General features: G+C 38.5%; 2 protein-coding genes across 3 annotated transcripts in view; one reads left to right on the top strand and one right to left on the bottom strand.

Annotated features, from left to right (window-relative positions):
• CCNH (cyclin H) overlaps positions 1 to 20,824 on the top strand; it is a 264,197-nt gene that overhangs the window by 36,108 nt on the left and 207,265 nt on the right. The window lies entirely within an intron of this gene.
• The window catches only part of RASA1 (RAS p21 protein activator 1), a 63,815-nt gene that overhangs the window by 21,044 nt on the left and 21,947 nt on the right, over positions 1 to 20,824 (bottom strand). The window contains exons 5-15 of the mRNA XM_069880009.1: positions 20,199 to 20,316; positions 19,130 to 19,161; positions 17,258 to 17,310; positions 16,412 to 16,562; positions 10,874 to 10,952; positions 7,990 to 8,110; positions 7,510 to 7,666; positions 4,602 to 4,689; positions 1,915 to 1,992; positions 480 to 637; positions 143 to 219 (exon numbers count right to left, since the gene is read on the bottom strand). Of these exons, the coding sequence (XP_069736110.1) occupies positions 143 to 219; positions 480 to 637; positions 1,915 to 1,992; positions 4,602 to 4,689; positions 7,510 to 7,666; positions 7,990 to 8,110; positions 10,874 to 10,952; positions 16,412 to 16,562; positions 17,258 to 17,310; positions 19,130 to 19,161; positions 20,199 to 20,316 (1,112 nt within the window). The remainder of the gene's footprint in view (positions 1 to 142; positions 220 to 479; positions 638 to 1,914; positions 1,993 to 4,601; positions 4,690 to 7,509; positions 7,667 to 7,989; positions 8,111 to 10,873; positions 10,953 to 16,411; positions 16,563 to 17,257; positions 17,311 to 19,129; positions 19,162 to 20,198; positions 20,317 to 20,824) is intronic.

Below are 20,824 nucleotides of genomic sequence, written 5' to 3' on the forward strand. Positions count from 1 at the left end.
ATAAAGACAATAATGGAAAGCCAGTACCAGACATCCAAAACATGCAAACATAGCAGTACGGTGATCACACCACTATTCTCTTGTAACATTTGACAAAAGTAATGATAAACACACACAATATTCATTGCTGCAATATACTTACATATATCTGGATCTTTACTTTTCTTTGTTTTGTTACTAAGACTTATCTCAAATCTATTAATATCAGATGAAAGATCACTAGGAGAAAAGACAGAGAGCCTCAATTAATACTACACTTGGCTGAGTTCTCACTGTCAGCCAAAGACACTTATATTAACAAAGATATTTAGGTGTCTACAGAAAATTCTGCCCACGCAGAAGCTGGCTGAAAGGTTGCTGCTGTATAAAGACACATACAGCATCTTTAAAAAGCATATACGAAAAGCATGGAGCATAGAAGCCTTAAATTCAATGCAACTTACAAGTGAAATTCAGTAATTCAACAAGTTAAGACTTACTCAAAGACAAATTCTTCTGACCACACAGGGTTCTGCCCTTCTCTGATGTGTGTTTTTGCTACCTGCACACTGTTCAGGTAGATGTTACAATAGGGATTCGTAAAATGCTTTACTGGGAGCGTATGAGCTTCCTCCACATGCAAAATAAGACTGCTGACCTAAAAAAAAAGAAAAAATACACAAAATTTACCTTTTGGTGCTAACATATGAATGAATTATTTTTTATCCTCTAGAGGATAAAAATCTAGAGGTCTAATGTTAATATATGAATACTTGGTACAAACTAAAATTTCCTAATAAAAGAGCAAGGAACAGAAGTAACAGGACAGCATTTTAGGAGTCACCAGTTACAAAATAAGCATAACAAATAATTACTGAAAACACATCTCCAGTCTCATGTTCCTAAGACATCTTGTTTTCTTCTTTTAAAATTATCTTTGAGACATTATGATTTGCAAATACTAGCTTTTCTAGGCACAGACAATTTCACTGAAATCAAAGACTGGCACTTTGAATAACAGCCGTGAATAATTCCAAACGCAATGGCTTTTTTGATGCTTGCCTAACAGATTACATAAAACACCCTTGTGCAGCACAATACGTTCCATTCCTTTATGTAGGTAAGCATTTTCTTCACCTCCTGAAGTAAAGAATTATTTCAGATTGTCACTCTTTCTGCTTTGTTTTTGCAGTTTGAAGTCTCCAATTTCACCCTCATCTGTGAATTCACTTATTTTAGTACATTAGTTCAGAAGTACTCAGATATCTTTAATATCTATGACAGAATAGCTGTGTGTCCCAAAACCCAACCTGCTTTATTCCTTTCTCCTCTTTTGGTCAGAATAACTACATTCAATGTCCCTAACATTCAAAAATAGCAGGAACTCAAGTATTTCCATGTTATTCTCCAAGCGTTACAGATTTAAGCAATTTATAAATATATCTGTCCTCTAACTATGAAGAAATTCTGGCATACACAACACCTTCAAAAGGCCAAGAGAAATTAAACTACAAGCATGGCTCAGCATGTATTTGTTACTGAAATTAGTAAGATCATTTAAACAAGACTTTTGTTTACACTTCACAGAAGTTCAACAGATTTTTAAAGTTTCCCCCACATACAGCAAATACTAAAAGTTAAAGACGATACAAATGCTGACTTCCTTACTTTTTGTCTCAAATGTGGCCAGAAATTAATACCTAGCAAAGTGCATGCAGGCTTCCTAAAGTAATTTGGGGTTTCATATAGGTAAGTATAACAACCACATGCAAGCCATTCTGGTTGGTTTCACAACAATACTGTGTAACTCCAAGTAGGAAAGAAAGCACATGCAGGATTTACTGCTGGGCAAAGAAAAATTCTGAGATTTAATTGTTTTGCAATGTGTGGAGACAAAACACTCCCCCTCATGCACCACTACAATATCAGCTTCACCTGACGCAGGCGTTTATTTGATGTTCCTGGACTGGTTTTTCTTAAGCTGCAAAACATCTGCAGAGCTTTCATCCAGTCCTAAGGGAGAAGGACACAGAACACTGTCATAAAACAAAGTCAGATACAGCTTCTCACAGTGGAGCATAAAAATCTACAAAGACTGTCTGAAGCTTTCCCTTAAGCTTGGCTAAACCAGAGGTTTCTGTACTTCCATATTATGCAAGATTGAATATTAAAGTAAAATCCTTATCTTTCCTGTGCAAAACCTAATAAAGTATTTGCAAATTTAAACAGTTTTCTCTGTCAGAAATATTAAGAATGTGACCTTTACCAATTTTCCAGCCTACTACATGGAACCACAAGTGGTATACAAAATGAAACAAAACTTGTTTGCTTCAAGGAAAGTTACCATTAACAAGCCAAACTGTTCTGATTATACTCTCCAGTACTTCTGTACAGAAGTGATACTACTGCATATGCTTCAAATGAAAACTAAACCAGCATTAACAGAGAAACAGAAGCCTGTATCCATCATTCCCCACTTCATTAACAAATGCATAAAGCAGAGTGAATGTATGGAATCCATTTTGATCAATAAAATGAACAAGCTGTCTAACAGCAAACTGACTGTAGAGCCTTTTTGTGCTTTAAGCGAATAAGCTGCTATGAGCACTGTCAGCTCACCAGGCCACCTCTGAAAAAGTCATTGCAGTGTGAGAAGGTTGGTAACAGGGGAGGGCTTTGTAAGAGGCATTTGGAATGTGGAACTTTTGCTGTAGTCTCGTTGTCCAGTGTTTTTGGCGATTCCCCTATGACCAAACTTTGTACAGCTCCCGCAGAGGATAAAATTTAGGTTTTAACCAACAGCCTCAAGCTGTTATCTCAAATATTTGCCATCTGTTCTCAAAGCACAACTCACAATTTAAAACTGTGATTAAAAAATCCACAACACTGTTTCGATGTTAGCCTTCACAACCTTCCACATATTTATAAACAGAGGAACAGGTACTGCAGCTATTCTCAGCCAGACCACTCTGAGCCAGGTTTCAGCTTTTAGCTGTGCATCACAGCTTTCAGCAGTCTATTTCCTTATTCTCAACAGCAGGAGCAAACAAACAAACAAACCCAAACCAAAACCAAAGAAACAAATGCCTCCTAAATACTCCAACAGAAGTACTTCCTGGATGCGCTGGAGGCGTCTGTACTCACTGTCAGCAGGAAAACCTTTACCACTCAGAATCAAAGGTTACAGCAGCAAGAATGACCCATGTGCTGCAGAAGCACCACGACACTAGGATGTACAGCTACACTTTATATTCGTCTTCGTACAAACCATAAAGACGACACACAGTCCATAGGATGGCTCTGCCTTGGTTATTTATTTACCGTACTATGAGGGAGCCTTAATATACAAACTAAACTACTCTTCTGTGAAATCTTACAGAGTAAAGAAAGCTAAGTGTTCTCAAAAGAGAAATATCTATAAACTTTCCTGGTCCAAATCCATATTTATATAATAAACCCTGTATTCTGTATAAATGCAGCGAACAACCTGTTAAGGAGATTAAAAACAAAAGCAGATTATACCAAACGTTCAGGGAACAAAACAGGATATTCTGCCTCATACACATTCTTAGTTCTTTTAATTTCTAGAACACAAAAGATGTTGCAGATATGAAGAAAACGAATGTACAGTAAGGAGCGTGAAAATCAATGTAGATACTCTCAATTACTATACTGTGTGCTGCTTCTCAAAAACAGTACCTTAAGAGTGCTGTGACTCAGTCACTCCGATTGCCACATCACTCTGATGTCATCTCAGCAACAAATGTGCATGAATTTAACAAGAAAATTAGTATTTTATATATAGCACAGGAATAGCGAACTGACATGGCTTTCGTGCTGTAGTTCTAAACAGCTTAATTCCAGTCAAACAAAATGAAACGCAAGGTTTAACTTCTGATGCAATGTATTTCAGAGCTGTGGGCTTTCACAGCTGCGGACTTAAATAAGGACATTGTCTCATCTTAGGTATGCTCTCCTGCTGTGAGTGAATTTCAGAGAATTATGCTCCCGTCCTACAATTCTTAATCAGCCAACGTAACCACTGCAGAGCTCTTATCTAAAGGAAACCAACTGAAACCAGAAAAAACTTACTTCTTTTGCACAGTCAGGGGCCAAGACTGTGAAAAATCATTTTATGGACAGGACAAACATAACTGGAAGAGGCATCTATTGGATATACTTTGGTCATTGGACACATACACATGCATTAGCATTTATTTTGGATCAGGAATGTGCCTTTGAAGGAGAACTCCCACTTATCATGCTCTGATTTATAATGTGGAGAAGTTTTGGAAAATAAATTATTCTTCTGAATTGAGCTACACCAAAAAAAACCCATGTTCTCCAGAAACATACAAAGGAAAATAATGGAAGTTCAGTCCATGGCAATTGCCTGGAACTTGTCCAACTAAAAATCCCTGATTGCAGGTAATGTAGATGCTGGATCCTCAACACCCAGCGTTACCCTTACGGATTCACTATTGCTCCACCACAACACTGCTAATACAACATAGCTACTAACTGTTTGTAACGTACTTGCTTCCTGTGCAAGAAAGGCAGTATCATTAAACACAAGACAAAAATTTACTACTTATATTGTATTTAACAACAAAAACTCTTACCTGAGCTTGTTCTGGAGTTTCGCCTGCAAAGTAGAAGATGTAATGCTCTTCGCTAAAGTGCTGAACTACTATCTGAAAGCAGTTTGGCCTTAAAAATAAACAAAGAAATTAAAGTTTTATTAATCTTTTCAATATTAACTTAAAGTTTTATTAATCTTTGCAATATTAACCGACGTTTTCCCCTTGCTGATCTCTACCAAAACAAAGCTTATACTGACCTAATATATTTCTGAGGCTTGTCTGCAAGAAGCATTGAACATTGCATCAATTTTTATTTGTACACATGTAGCTTGGTCACACACAGAAAGAGGAAGAACTCCCACTAGAACATTTCTCAGGTCCTTCAGAACTGCATTTTCATTTGCACGTATGATGTCATTTTAAGAAAACCACACCTTAGCACAGCTAGTTTGTCTCAGAATATTGTGAAGTTTTTAGAATGTTCTCCACTGAGTATGAGTGCTGACTTATGGTGAAGGCAAAAAAATAGGAAAAGACTTGTCAACGAGGACTATTCCTCAAAAATTTAAAAGCTACAGAGATTCAGCATTAGTTCACAAACCATTAATCATATATTAAGGATTTGTTTTTTCAGGACTTCAAGAAACAACATTAACATAAGGAATCCCATCTGGTCACAAAAGTGGTGGGACACATTCAATCAAATGTACATAGGACCACAGACTGATCACTGAACGTATGTGACACAAACCTCTACAACCTTAAGTGTAATTATAGCTTCTTAGTCATTTTGTGTTCCTCCACTCATTCATCAAAAATGAAAAATATGGCTTGTTATATTACAAGCTATTTCAAGTGCAGTCATGACCTTCCACACTGCACTCAGGGAAATTTATCTCTCCCAAAAGCTGTATTACATGAAGGATCCTACTTTATTTGCATAGGAGTTTCAGTCTCCAGTTCCCCATCCATTGCACTGCCTAGAGAAATATTGATGCAACATTCCGTGGCTATGCCACAGAGGGCTGGGGAGAGCAGGCAGAGATTAAGTTAAGTTACTGTCACTAAAGAGCCATGCAAAGCTACAGACTTCATCATGCTTCTGACAAAAGGGCAAAGGCTGTTTTCACCAGCTTCTTAAAATGTAGGAGGAACTTTGACTCAGCTGCAGCTCCTCACAGACAGCTTCCTAAGCTGGTGCATCTCCTCCCACCTACGCTTAGTACCACACACACCCAGCTACACTTTAATCCACACCAGTGTCTCCTGAAAGTTGTTTAAGAGACAGTTGCTGTTAATCAAAATGTTCCTTGATCACAATATACACCAAAGCTTCCTGCTTAACTGCCAGCTTACATAAGGAACACCTTGGTAATGTTTATATTAGCATTCTTTATCTATGCTCCTTATCCCATTAGTTCAACTGGTTTCTGTTTCAAAAATTATTAAAAAGATTGAAAAAAAATATCAAATAAAGCACCAGTCTCTACATCTTAAGAAATATCACTGATTTCAAGCAGTTGTCTTGGAGTTTTTTCACAAAAATAACTAGAAGTTCAGTTTTGGGCCCCTCACTATAAGAAGGGTATCAAGATGCTGGAGCACGTCCATAGAAGTGCAAAAAAACTGGTGAAGGGGCTGGAGCGCAAGCCTTATGAGGAGCAGCTGAGGGAGATGGGGTTTAGTTTAGATTGTTTAGTCTGGAGAGGAGAAGGCTGAGGGGAGACCTCACTGCTCTTTACAACTACCTGAAAGGAGGTTGTAGTGAGGTGGGGCTTGGTCTCTTCTCCCTGGTAGCCAGTGACAGGACAAGGGGAAATGGCCTCAAGATATGCCAGGGGAGATTTAGGTTGTGTATTAGGAGGAATTCCACCACTAAAGGGTTGTCAAGCATTGGAATAGGCTGTGAAGGGAGGTGGTTCATGTGCACTTGCAGCCCAGGCCAACTGTACCCTGGGCTGCATAAAAAAAAGCATGTCCAGCAGGGCGAGGAAGGTGAGGTGATTCTTCCCCTCTATTCCACCCCCATGAGATCCCACATGGAGTCCCATGTCCAGTTCTGGAATCCCCAACAGAAGAAGGACAAGCAACTGTTGGAATGGGTCCAGAAAAGGACACAAAGACGACCCGAGATGACCTGAGGGCTGGAGCACTTCTGCTATGAGGACAGGCTGAAAGAGTTGGGGTCACACAGCCTGGAGAAAAAAAGGCTCCAGGGAAATCTTACAACAGCCTTCCAGTACCTGGAAGGGTCTACAGGAAAGCTGGGGAGGGATTTTTTACAAGGGTATGGAATGACAGGATGAGGGAGAATGGTTTTACATTGGAAGGGGAAAGATTTGGATTAGACATTAGGAAGAAATTCTTCACCACGAGGGTGGTGAAGCTCTGCCACAGGTTGCCCAGGTAAGCTGTGGATGCCCCCTCCCTGGAGACGTTCAAGGTCAGGTTGGATGGGGCCTTGAGTAGCCTGGTCCAGTGGGACGTGTCCCTGCCCATGGTGGGGGGTTGGAACTGGATGGGCTTTAATGTCCCTTACAACCCAAACTATTCTATGATTCTCTCACTCATAATCTCTAATGTCTGTAAAATGAAAGGTGAAACAACCAATGCACTCTGTATTCAAGAGTAACAGTGCAAAAAGGCTTGCATCATCATCACATCTTATTTCACAAGAAAACTTTAATACTAAACACTGAAATTTCCAACTAGCAGTTGTTTACATAGACTTGCCAGCAATCAAGTTGCCATGGCTAAAAAAGTTGCAGCTACATCTGTATGCATGCAGTCCTGCAATCCCCACCACCTCCAGCCTCTCTGTGTGAGCCAAGAGTCACAGTGCAAGCATGGGCTACTTGTTCAACAGCCATGTGTTGTCTCATTTTTTCCTCAAACCAGCAGTCAGCTCTCATGCTGCACATATGTGAATTAAAAGCCAGTGTCCTACCTGCCAAACAAGCTGTCATGTACTCCATAGACGGAACACACACTAAGGTCTATGAGTCCTTTAGGTTTTGTGGCTCGTTTTTCACTTTCAAAATAAATAAGCTGGGCATCATTTCCTTCCAATATGAAGTACAAGTTTTTCCATCTCTTTCCTTTACCTGTAGTCAAGTGAAAAGTTATGATACTGTTTAAAAGGAGATGTAAATTTTGTAAATTAAGAAAACAAAAGAGAAAATCACACTTAAGTTAAAGTGTCAGTATAAATAGTGAGTTTTGGTCACAGCACCAAGCCTGTTTACAGTTCAAGGAGCAAACGGACAGTGTTCTTAGTTGTATGGTCCTGTTTAGGTAGTTCTGAGAGGAGCAGGGAGTTAGTCTCAATTACCCCTGTGGATACCTTCCAACTTGAGATATTCTGTGACTCTATGATCCACGTCTGCATTTTTTTAAAAAATAATTTATAGAAGTAAACATAACTCACTTTTTTTCAGAAGATAACCTTTTTTGACGATATTTTTATAAAAAGCATCCTTTGTTTTCCGACGAATTGTGTTGTAGATTTCTTTTCCATCCACTGTATCATTAAGCACTTGCTCTTGGTGCTGGTAAACATGTGAGAAAAACATATTTTAAGCACAGAAGTCATCACTAAAAAATTGCATACTGTGAAGCTGCAACTAGGATCATCTCAGTGAATGCTACCAACCCACTACTACTGTTCACTCAAACATTTTAATTAAGTAATATGATCTTTCATAAAATACCCTTACTAGAACTGTAACATAATTATTTCCGTATTCCCAGAATTATGACAGAAGAAAAAGGTTTTCAATACAAACCAACTTCTACAAAGTAACACTGTTTCTTTTTTCATATTAAATAAAAAGCAGCATCCTTCACTGCGATTTCTGTTAAATTTAAGCAAGTCTTTGAAGATCGATCTGCTTCTAATTGTCTTCTCCAAAGCTTCTGAGACTGAGTAGCCAAGGGTAAACCAGAGCAACAGGAATGGTGCAGATCACAATCAAAACCAACTCACTCAAAGGGGCACAGCCCCTCAGCAAGCTCACTAGAACTCACGTGTCCTAACTGAGTAGAACTCACAACAAAAGAAGAAAGTAAAAACAGTGAACAGAAGAAGGATAAATTCATATGGAAAACTGCAGTACCTGGAAACACAAGTAACAAATGAGAATGGCCAAAAGCCAAGCTAAGTTTGACCTTACCAAGGAAGGTGACCAGCAAGAGCTCTTTAACCATAAGAAAACATGAAAAGCAAAGCTGTCAAGCAGTGAGAAGAGCAATGAGATGAAAAGTAACATATGAATGGGCTCATACAAAATATACTGCTATTCTCCTGCCCATGTATCTACAAAAATTATGATTTTGAACAACGTGACAATAGTAAAATTAAAAAATACTTCAGTAATACTAATACACATTACAGGACCTACATTGGAACCAACATCCAGATGTTTATGAGCTCAAGATAATCTCCATAGCATAACTATGCAAGCAAGAGTCCACAAAACAAGACTAGCGACAGCTATTTCTAGGTAAATTTCATATTATATGTAGGAAGTATCAGACCGACACCAAAATCAAAGAGCATGGTAGTATGTGGAAGGGAGAGAACACAAAGCCGAAAATAAATCAGACCACTTACCCCTGAATTTTTAAACAGAGATAGTCACAAATACATCTGAAGTGATTAAAAGAATCTCAAGTATTCTCATGCAGAGAACTAGTCAACGCAGAGATCATTAATAAAGGAACTGTAAGCGCATATGCAAAAAGCTAAAATGAAAACAGTGACTGTCATAATTCAAGAAGAGTGCTGGAGCATGAGGGAAGTTAATAGTGAATTCCTTCAAGGAGCAGACTCAGGATTCATATTTGCTTTTCGTCCCAACCGCATTACCAAGTCCGAGTTAATAGCAGCAAACAACTAGGAAGCACTGATGACACAAGACAATTACCAGTATAGGAAAGACTGGGATAAAAAGGTGTAAGTCTACTGGTACAGCATAGGACACACCTGCTAATACCATGAGAAAACAGAAAATAAGAAACTTCAGCAGCTGAGTCACTCACAGGAGGACTGAGCTGATATAATGAGGCTATGATGTTAATGGATCTGGCAGAGCAGCAACCCTCATGGTGCTGTGTTTTGGCTGTTGCTGATCAGTGCTTGCACAGCACCAAGACTGTCTCCATTTCCCTCTTTGCCCCTCCTCCTCAGTGAGGCAGCTTGTGGGGTGGGAGGTCAAGATACTGGGAGCAGACATAGCGGGACAACAGACCAAACATGGATATTCATGATCAGAGATAAAACTCCTGTGTTTGTGCATTAGGGGTTGTCATCGTCCATGGCTCAGCAACCAGACAGGTATCAGTCTGCTTGTGGGAGGCAGTGCGTGATTGCCTTTGCATCTCCCTAACTCCATTCCTTCACTTCTTAAACTGTATTTATTCCTACCAGGAGCTTTTTGCTTTTGCACCCATCCCGTAGGAGAGGGAAATGAGCAAGCAAAGGTGTGGGTCCTTAGCTGCCCACCAGGGCCAGCCAGCACAGAAAATGACACCTACGCTAGGATATTTCTCTTAGGTATTTTCCAGGGAGAAAAGCAATTACCCATGACATGCTACTCTAAACTGTTCTGGTTCACCACATTCCAGAATGGTGAGCTTGCACGAAAATCTGTACTGCAGAACACTACAGAGGGACTGGATCAGCTTTGGTATGCTTAGCTTATATGAACTGACTGTAACTCTGTTTAGGGAGGAAATTAAAGGCAAATTTCTAGCCATTGAAACAGGAAGGTTTGGGAATGATGAGGGAACAAAACAGAAGTGTATATTTTATATAAGCTACATACACATGCTAGCCACAAGCTTATGAAAAGGTATATGATGTAGTGTGCTTGTTACTGGTGGTCTATTAGGATGAGCTTCTGCTACAGGGCAAAGATTCGCCAGAACAAGCCCTGCAATCACTCATGAAATTTTCTGTGCAAACAGGTTTCCTCTGGCAGAAGAAAAACCCCAGACACAGGGGACAGGATGGCAGCCTGGTTCCCCCTGATACGGGACTAAGGCACAGAACTGCTGAGCCAGGGCCCAGAGCTGGGCCACAGAGCACAGAACCTCAGAGGAGAGACAGCACTTATCATGTTTTCTGTTGACTACAAGCCAACCTTTGGTAAGTGAATGCCTTTGAGGATAAAGCAAAAGAAACACACAAACTGAAAACATCAAAATTGGAGATGACACTGTCTAACTACCATTGGTATCTCAGCTATAATTCAGTTGATGAATTAATTTCAATGATGATTTGCAACAAACGCTCAGAGATGAAGTCTTACCTGCATTGGAACAGGATCTTTAAGGTAATATCCTTCAACAATCTGTTCTTTTCTATAATGCTCAATGATGTCAGCAATACTGTTACAATGAGAAAAAGAAAATTCAAATGTTAAAACACGTTAGCTTTTTTCTCCAAGAATTTGCTTTTCCATCTAATTGCTGAAAAATTCCTCACAAATTTTAATAAAATCAATAGTTAAACACTATAATCTCATTTGTAGCAATGAGAATTTACTAATACACTGAAGTCAAGAAAGTTCACAAAATCCTATTGAGGATGTACTAATTCTAAGCTCTGCAAAATATTTTAATTAAGTTGCTTAAAATGCCCAACAAGCACACACTGATTTTTCCACCTGCAAGTAGCACACATGTAACCAGCTCTTCAACCAGGCTGAAAATTGCTATTTCATTGGCAATATAATTTTCAAACTCCTAGACTAAGGGGAAGGGAAGTAAGGGAAAGGGAGCGGAAGATACTGTAAGTGCAGAGCTGCATCTTTCTAGGAGGACAGGAATAGAAAGCAACAAAGGTTTGCAGCAGAGCTTATACAGATTATATTTAGCAATCACTGAACTATCTTGTTCAATTAAACACTCCATTGGTAGCACCTCTCTACAGGGAAGCTTGCATTCTAATCAACAGGTTCAGAATGCAATTGTGCTTGGGAAGCTCAGGAGAGAAGTAGCAGCAGGTACAAGTGAAATTAAAAGTCCTTTGAGTTGCCCTAACTTATTTCTGCAGTTGCTGAAATATACACAGTAACATAAAACAGCTACATGAAAATCAACAAACTAATCATTCCTACGCAAGGTATCAACTTAAAAAAAGAACTGAATAATTAAGTAGAAAAGAAAACACAACTGAGTGCATTTTCTGATTTCATGCACACTTAGCAGTGTGTGCCAAAATAACCCACAAGGCACTCATCACTGAAATCTTTGATCAGTTACAAAAAGATACAGTTGTGTCCAACACAGGAACAGTATCTGATAATGTAAAAATAATCCCAGAAACATTTAAATAAAGCAACAGCAAAACATCTTTGTTCCACTTTCCCATTCAAAAACTATGAACTAGTGCATGCCTGATAAAACATTTCATCTTCCAACAAATATTTTGTTTTAATTACACAGAATGACATGAATTTCTCTTTCTGAAACTCAGTAATTTATTTCAAATTTTGTTGATAAACAATCGCGTATGATATTTTCTGCATAAAAATACACCACACTACAGAAAATAATGACTTAGTCTATTGTATTTTGCACACTGACTAGGTACTGACAACATCTTGTAATAAATAAAACTAAATAAAATCACATTATAAAGTTTTCCTCACTCATCAAATGAAGAATACCTTAATCACCAATGCCTCCTCTCCTCTTTTCGTTAAAAATGCCAGCAGGAGATCCTCAGTATTAGGAGCAGGCGCCTATTTTCTTCCTGTTTTGTAATACATGCTGAAGAGTAGACTCGCTTTTATTCAAAAACTCCTTTTGTCATCAAGAGTACAATACAGACTAGGACTTTATACTTTGGTGGAGCAACCAAGGGCTTGGCTCTGCAGAACTCCACTCCCACTAGTGAGCGCAATTTGGATGGTCACTTATGTACTGTTCGCCTTAACAAGATAAACACTTCAAAGATACCACGTATCTCCAGGCAAGTACACAACAGAGTGGAAATCCGTGAGTGATCAATTTATCTAACACATAAAACGTCAGACAGAATCAGACTGACCACAAAACTTATCTAGGAGACAGGAAAATGAATCATAGCCTTCTTCAATGTCATGCAGCAACAAAAATCCTACTTGCACAAAATGTGTCAAGGAATGTATAAAGAAGCATGGATTTAGAAAAAGCAACTGTTAAACTTGGTTTGCAACACAGAGATAAAGATGTATCTCAATACTACATCACAATAGCTTTAATAATTTCAAAATGCTAAGCATGAAGCTTGCTAGATTCCTTAAGTCTCAGCTACCTGGATGATTTTAAAAGCATCTCGTCATCATGAACAGCACAACTTTTGCTTTTTAATGCTTAAATAGTTATTTCAACAGCTGGCATTTCAAACAAAGAACTTAGAAAGCATAACTAAATGCAGCACCATTTGATACACCATTAAACTATAAAGAATCACCATTAAACCCATACTGTTCAACACATCACAATATAGACCAATCTACCAGCTGAAACAAAATTGCCTTCCAACCACCTACAAAATTTTCAAATTGTGCTACCACAGAAACTGTTAGAGAACATTAAAAATACTCTACTAGTAACAACAACTTCATAAAGATCCAGTCTAATTCTAGCATCAGATTTCAAAGGAGATACCTTGAGAGCAATTATTGAAACAGCTTAAAAAAAACCTTATAGACAATGGAAACTGTCAAACAGATGCATTTAATCAAGAAGCAGCACTTTTTAAATCTGAAATTTTTACCTTGAAGACAAACACTACATTTTTAGATAAGCCACAAAGACAGAACACTCTGCACCAATAAACGCTTATAAATAGTTTCATTATCCTGCATAAAGATGTGATCTTGCATAAAGATTTGTGTATCTCTGTTCTGGTTTCAATGCCCTGTTTATCGCTTTTTAGTCATTTCCAATTATTCCAAACAACAAAACCACTTTAGCCTTCAACTTGTTAAAGACTTCTTCCTTAGTGTCCCCATGAAATGAACTAACACGATTAAAAAGGTTATTGCCTCTTCCCTGGTCATTATTTATTGCTCACTGCAGTAGATCTTACATCACAGAATCCAGGCAGCTGGCATCTTCACTTTGTGGCCTTATTATCATATAATCATGAAAGGTTTGGGTTGGAAGGGATCTTAAAGACGATCTTGCGTTGTGAACTTGATTACATGTTTTAACTTCCTGCAAGTTCACTAACTTGCAGCCAATACAAAGTTGGACTGAATGTGAGCAGCAGCAATTCTCCAAAACATGAACAGAAATTAAGCCTTTCAAAGATACGCAGGTTTGCTTTCACACTGAGGAAGACTCATGCAAACTACGTACCAAAATATTGAAAAAATTCTGATAGCATTTTCTCAGGTATTAGTGCTGCTGAACTTCAAAACCTTGTTTCTGTTCAACACAGAACATGGTCTTCTTCAGATATATGTAATTCATGCACACACCTCAAGTGAATCCAGCATCATAATTACAGAACCACAGAGTGGTTTGGATTGGAAGGAACCTTAAAGTCCATCCAGTTCCAACACCTCTGATATGGGCAGGGACACCTCCAGCCAGACCAGGCTGCTCAGAGCCCATCCAGCCTGGCCTTGAACACCTCGAGGGATGGGGCAGTCACAGCTTCCCTGGGCAACCTGTGCCACTGCCTCATCACCCTCAAGGTGAAGAATTCAAGGAATGTCTAATCCACATCTTCCCCCTTCCAAGCAATTCCCCCACATCCTATCACTACATGCCTGTGAAAAAACCCCTCGCCAGCTTTCCTGTGGCCCCTTCAGGCACTAGAAGGCTGCTCTAAGGTCTCCCCAGAGCCTTCTCTTCTCCAGACAGAACTATCTCAACTCTCTCAGCCTCTCCTCACAGCAGAGGTGTTAACAGCCCTCTGATCACCCCAGTGGCCTATTCTGGACCCATTCCAACAGTTCCATTTCCTTCTTCTGCTGAGGATTCTAGAACTGGACACAGCACTCCAGGTGGAGTCTCATAAGAGCGGAGAAGAGGGGAAGAATCTCCTCCCTCAAGGACGATTGTAGAATCTAATAATAGTATAACAATAGTAATAATGTAAAAAAGCACCTTACTTAATGCAGTAACTTTCTGAAGGCATATTATTTAATGCTGCAGACCCATTTGAGACTTTATAATAAGAGTTCCACTAATTTGCTGATTACTTTGACATCACCTGGGGTTGGGGCTCTTGGCCTGCCGTCCTCCTTATCAGCTATGTGACTAGAGAAGGGGCAAAAGAGCATTTGTGTTGGTGCAAGGCTGACACCTGCAGCTAGCTCGGGTTCCAGTGAGGATGTCTGGAGGTCAGACTGATTAATGCAGAAGGCATTCAAGTAGCCTGCGTATGGGATACGCATAGGTTCACGTGCCTCACACTACTGTCCATTTGAAGTCCTCTGAAAAAGTCCACTTAACTTCTAAGTGAGTAGACCTCAACATTTTTTCAGACACATCAGCTGCTGGATGTCTACCCACTCAAAAACCAAGCTGGAAACAACAGACATTGTCTATTGGGATGAACAATGCACTGGCTGTAAGCTAGCAATTCTGGAAAAGTGCCAAATCCATGAAGCAGGCAACAGCCTCTGTTAAAAAGATGGAGGTGAGTTTTCACTGCTGAGAAATCAGGCATCTATCATAACGCTAGAACCAATATTCTCCTTCCCCTGTACTCAGCTCTGGTGATGTCACACCTCAAATCCTGTGTTCAGTTTTGTATCCCTAACTACAAGAAGGGTATCGAGATGCTGGAGCATGAGCAGAGAAGGACAACAAAGCTGGTGAAGGGGCTGGAGAACAAGTCTTATGAGCAGTAGCTGAGGGAGATGGGGTTGTTTGGTCTGGAGAGAAGACAACTGAGGGGAGGCCTTGTTGCTCTCTACAACTGCCTGAAAGGAGGCTGTAGTGAGGTGCGGCTTGGTCTCTTCTCCCTAGTAGCCAGTAACAAGACAAGGGGAAATGGCTTCAAGAAGCACCAGCTGAGATTTAGGTTGGATATTAGAAGGAACTCCTTTATTGAAAGGGAGTAACTATCCCTGGAGGTGTTTAAAAGATAAGTGGATGTCAATACTTGGGGACATGGTCTAGTGGTGGACTTAGTGCTGGATCAATGGTTGGACTTCGTCTTAAAAGGTTTTTTCCAACCGAAACCATTCTATGGTTCCACAATTTTCTTGGATGGTGTTGTATTGATGGCTTCTCCCACAAAAGGGGAAACCAATCTCTTGTTACTTCTTTTTCTACAAATTACTAGGATCTGTATCAACAGCAAATCAAATGCATCCTAAATCTGCTCAATCTGAATGATTTATACATCTGAACCAAGTCTAATGCACGCATTACAACAAAACTTAATGTCTTTTTCCAGTAGCGAAGGTATTTTTACCTCATTCCTGTAAATACATATTTCTACTATTTGAAAACGGTACTGAATGTCTGAGACTGAAAAGGGAAAACAAATATGTCCAACAGACAAGAATATAAACAGCAGCTTCCATGACAAAACAGCATTCTCTTATTTACAGATCCACATATAATCCATACAATCCACAATTTGAGTGGTTTCCAGAAAGAAGGACAATACTTCGGAAAAAACAAATGACACTCAGGCTTCTGCATGCTTTAAGAACTTGCTCAGTTACAAGCAACTAGTAAGCAAGTTAGGTAAGATGGTTAGTATACTACTAAGAAAACTATGACTAATATTAAGTCATAATCACAGCAGTAATTAATTATCTGGAGCAAGTTATACCAATTCTTTACACAAATATAAAGCACACACAATTGCACTAACTGTGAAACCTTACCTATTATAGTATCTGCCTCCCATCATAAACTGATTGTTTGAGGTTGGACATATCTTAAAACGCTGAATATTTTCACTGGTCCGAAAATACAGCGAATAATCCCCAGGAGTATTATCTGAAGGCCTCACAAGAAAACCGCACACTTGACCAACTGGAAAGATATCACAGCAGTGTTACTTTTCTTAGTGTTACATACAAGTCTACTCCCACACAAAATAGCAAGAATTGCATAGTTGAAGAAATATAGTCTTTGATGTAAGTCCCAGCAGTGATCTCAAACTAAACAAATTGAGTGCTAAACTCCCAAAATCAATGCGAAGTGATTTAGCTGTAGCTGGCAAATTAGCCACATCTTTGCCACCTCTTTATGAATTCAAAAGACGTTTGACATTTTCAAAAATTAGCAATTTCTGTTCCAATATTTAAAGAATGTTATTTAATAATATGGGTCAGAAGTCATCATGTTTGCATTTAAAGAAATATTTGCATTGTGCAAGGACTAAAAATTTAGTATTATGTTTTACTTTAAGTATATGAAAGCATATTCTCTATAGCATTTGATGCAAAGACCAATAAGCAAAATAACTTATTACACAAGAATTAATTTAAAAAATTGTTTCAATCACGAATTATTAGATTAACTGTACTTGAGAACAGTCAACAGTCATAGCCACAATATTCTTCTTCCAATGTAGTATTAGACCAAGGTGAAAATCACGGGGACTGGTCAGACTAAGACAGTCATGTATGTTCACACATCAGAGGATATTTTACCACAGTTTAGTAAGCAAAGGGTCACCTTGTGCCATTTTGCTACCACTGTATTTCAATCAGGAATACAAGTACCTGTCATCAGCAAATTGTAAGCTTCTTGTTTGGAGATCTTCCCATGGAACCATCTTAACAAAGATGAAGAGAAAAATTAGAAAGCATGACTACCATCTCTCTTTTTTGACTGCAGTGATATTCTAGGCTCTGGCACCTATGAATTGACCTTTATTTTAAAAGACCTAATACACATAGATGAGATAGCCATGCTACTTACTGATTCTCTTCTACCAAAAGCACAGAAAACTCTAACAGCTATATACTTAAATTCACCCCAATAAACGTCCAGCACTTGCAGCCATTCAAATCCAAGTGTGTTAGAGATTAAAATAAATTGTCTAAATGATGGATAATTTACTTGGTGTTATTTGAAGTCTATCTCACATGGCAAATGACTTGAATCATGAAATTCAAAGCTCAAACAAGGAGGTTAAACATTGTACAGAAAAACTCAAACTGAACTTTCCCAGAAGCTGTGGAAATAAAACCCAGCTTTGCTAGATGATTGAACGCAAACTGCTTTGATCTCACACCTTGTGTCTTCCCAGAGTCCTGTGTCAGAGCCGTGTCCTAAAAAAGCTCAGCAGCTCCCGTTCAGAGTCAGTCCAATTCTTACAATTACATAGGACAGCCTGACATGCTACAACTTAATAACTTATTTTCTCTTTTAAAGGAAAGCTAAAAATAAGGTCTTTTGCATCAGAAAAGAAATATAGCTCTGTCCTTCTGTAATACCTTTAGAGGACAACTTCTGCCTACTGGAATGTTTGAATCACTGTTTCCCCAAGCAGCACAAATAACTGTGGACAGACAGTACCAAAGCTCCAAGCACTTGTGATGAACTGCTTTTCACATAAATAAATAAATAAATAATCCTCCCTTTGAAGGCCTCCCTAGCAGATGGACTAGCAGAACACTAGCAAACAGTAAACATATACATCAGTGATTTTCTTTCTTCTGTTAAGGTAACAAGAAGTGCCTCTTACAGCCATCAGCCCCACGGAGCCTGCAAACTGGGCAAGTGAAAGAAAACAGGAGGTGCAAGTACGGACAAAATAATTAATCCATGATAAACTTCTTGGAATTTTTTTTGCCACTCATCTTCATTGCTAAAAATAATCTATCAACAGTCTGACATATCAATATATTTTTGATTCTAAATTTTAGTCCATCTTTTAAAAATTGTAATTATTTAAGCAAAGGGAACACATATAGAATCATGGAATGGTTTGGGTTGGAAAGGACCTTAAAACCCATCCAGTTCCAACTCCCCTGCCATGGGCAGGGACACCTCCCACTGGACCAGGCTGCCCAGGGTCCCATCCAACCTGGCCTTGAACACCTCTAGGAATGGGGCAGCCACAACTTCCCTGGGCAACCTGTTCCAGTTCCTCACCATCCTCATCATGAAGAATTTCTTCCTAACGCCCAATTTAAATCTTCCCTTTTCCCATCTAAAGCCATTCCTTCTCGTCCTATCATACCAGGCCCTGGTAAAGAGCCCTTCCTCAGCTTTCCTGTAGCCCTCTTCAAGTACTGGAAGGCTGCTATAAGGTCTCTCACGACCTTCCCCCAGGATTTAAGAGTCATGCAGATCTGAAAAAAGGTTACCTCTAAGGCAAAGATACTCCACTGTGCATATTTTGGCTGATAGTGATCATATGGGGAATCATCCAAGATTCTAACACTGCAAAACCCATTAGCAACAGGCATATCTATTGCACAATTCTTTAATTTTAACTATCCGTGCATCTTCAGCAGCTACTGTGGAAAAAAGGTCGAGTTGAAGAAATAAAACTCTTTATTTCACCTTCCCAAAACTTGGTAATCTCATGACTGAGGTTTACAAACAGTTATGACTGCTTTTATTAACAAAACAAAAATCCTTACATTTTGCCTTCATGTGGATCTTCTTCTCTTCCCTAATGAAAAAATTAACATATTAAGTGCATAGTAACAGTACAGCTCAGTTTAGAAAAATAAGCATCACAGATTAAGACCTCTAGAAAAAAACTTTAAGAAGTCTGAGACACTTTTTTAACTAAAGGTCTTACTGCAGTTCTGTGAAAAGATTTTCTCTTCACTCATCAAGTAGAAATTCAGCCAAAATATGATATTTCAGCAGACTGCTCCTGTCATGCTTTAAGTCCTTCTTTAGAGGTGGTAGCTTTTTGAAACCTCTGCTTTTCTGAGGTTAACTTAACCACTGATACAACAGCCTACAGCTTGATAGTCTAGTACTGACACTTCAGTTAAACTATTCACATCCTAACACAGATCCTTGAGGAGCATCTACAAGTAATAACACTACTAGCAAAAGTGGATATAATGTGCAGGAAATCCTGCTCCAATTGTTCCAAAGCAGTGCTGAGATTGTAAAATGATGATGATAATAACGAAAATAGTAGTAGTAGTAGATGATCATCATCTTCCCCTTGTGAACTCCATTAAACTATTCCCCTACAGTAACTGAATTATTTCAGAGCACCCGATTACTGTCCTGAGCCTACATAAGCCCTTCTAGGTGCAATTAACTCATCAAGACATTTTTCACCCACACTTCATCCTTAAAAGAAACACGTATCACAATATAAAATTACAATCTGTACAGTTCATGAACGCTTTATGGCAAATACAAGAAAGAAATGCAATTAAATTACTAGCAGATTCTTTATCAGGACAGCCAAGTTTAGGAAACAGTCCAGTACATTTACCATTCATTGGTGTTTCTATTTGGACAACAAATGGATAAGCACTGTCTTGATACTGAATTACACACAAAGTAATCTAACAAACCTTTAAGTAGTAAATCCACTAACTAGGTTTAGAAAAATACATACTTCGAAAATAGGCAATTAAATGTCACTTCTTCTAGTTTATTTCATTATTACTGAATTTAAGCAATTTGAATATAAACTTAACACTTTTATTTAATAAACTTGAATATAAAACCACTTACCACTTCTTCTACAAGGTCTTCTACAATAAGACCTTGTTCATCTGTCCGCAGGTTTGTAACCCACATCCAGCCATCTTCCAATTCATTATGGACAATAAACATGTCTCCTTTAAGAAAACTGAAGAGAGTTACAGCAAGATTTGAATCAGAGATATAATCATAACGTAAACTCTATAAACACAATGAATTTCTGAGTATAAATTCAGCAAAGCATTTGAGAAAAACTATTCATGAAAAATGCAAAATGACATCCTGAGCACACCCTATGTATTTTTCCTCACAGTTTAAGTGCTTGCTATATATGAGTATTTATACTTCTGATTTATGCCTATAACAATATATGCTTCAGTTCTGTCACCTTTAAAGTGTGCTAAGGATGCATAAAAAAATAACACCAAATAATAAAATAATAAAATAATAATAAAATAATAAAAACACAGTAATGACAATATTAGAAGGCAATAATATTGTTCTGTTGTCAAGAAGGATCAAATACTAAACACAAGTAAAAACCTTATTAATATAAAATTAATGGTCCATAAAAAAAATACTACTCCTTTTACTGAAAACTAAATAAAAGACTGTGGAATATCCATTCTTCACGTCCTCGCATAGGAAGACAAGCG

Source organism: Phaenicophaeus curvirostris, chromosome Z (assembly GCF_032191515.1).
Source record: "Phaenicophaeus curvirostris isolate KB17595 chromosome Z, BPBGC_Pcur_1.0, whole genome shotgun sequence".
NCBI classification, from domain to species: domain Eukaryota; kingdom Metazoa; phylum Chordata; class Aves; order Cuculiformes; family Cuculidae; genus Phaenicophaeus; species Phaenicophaeus curvirostris.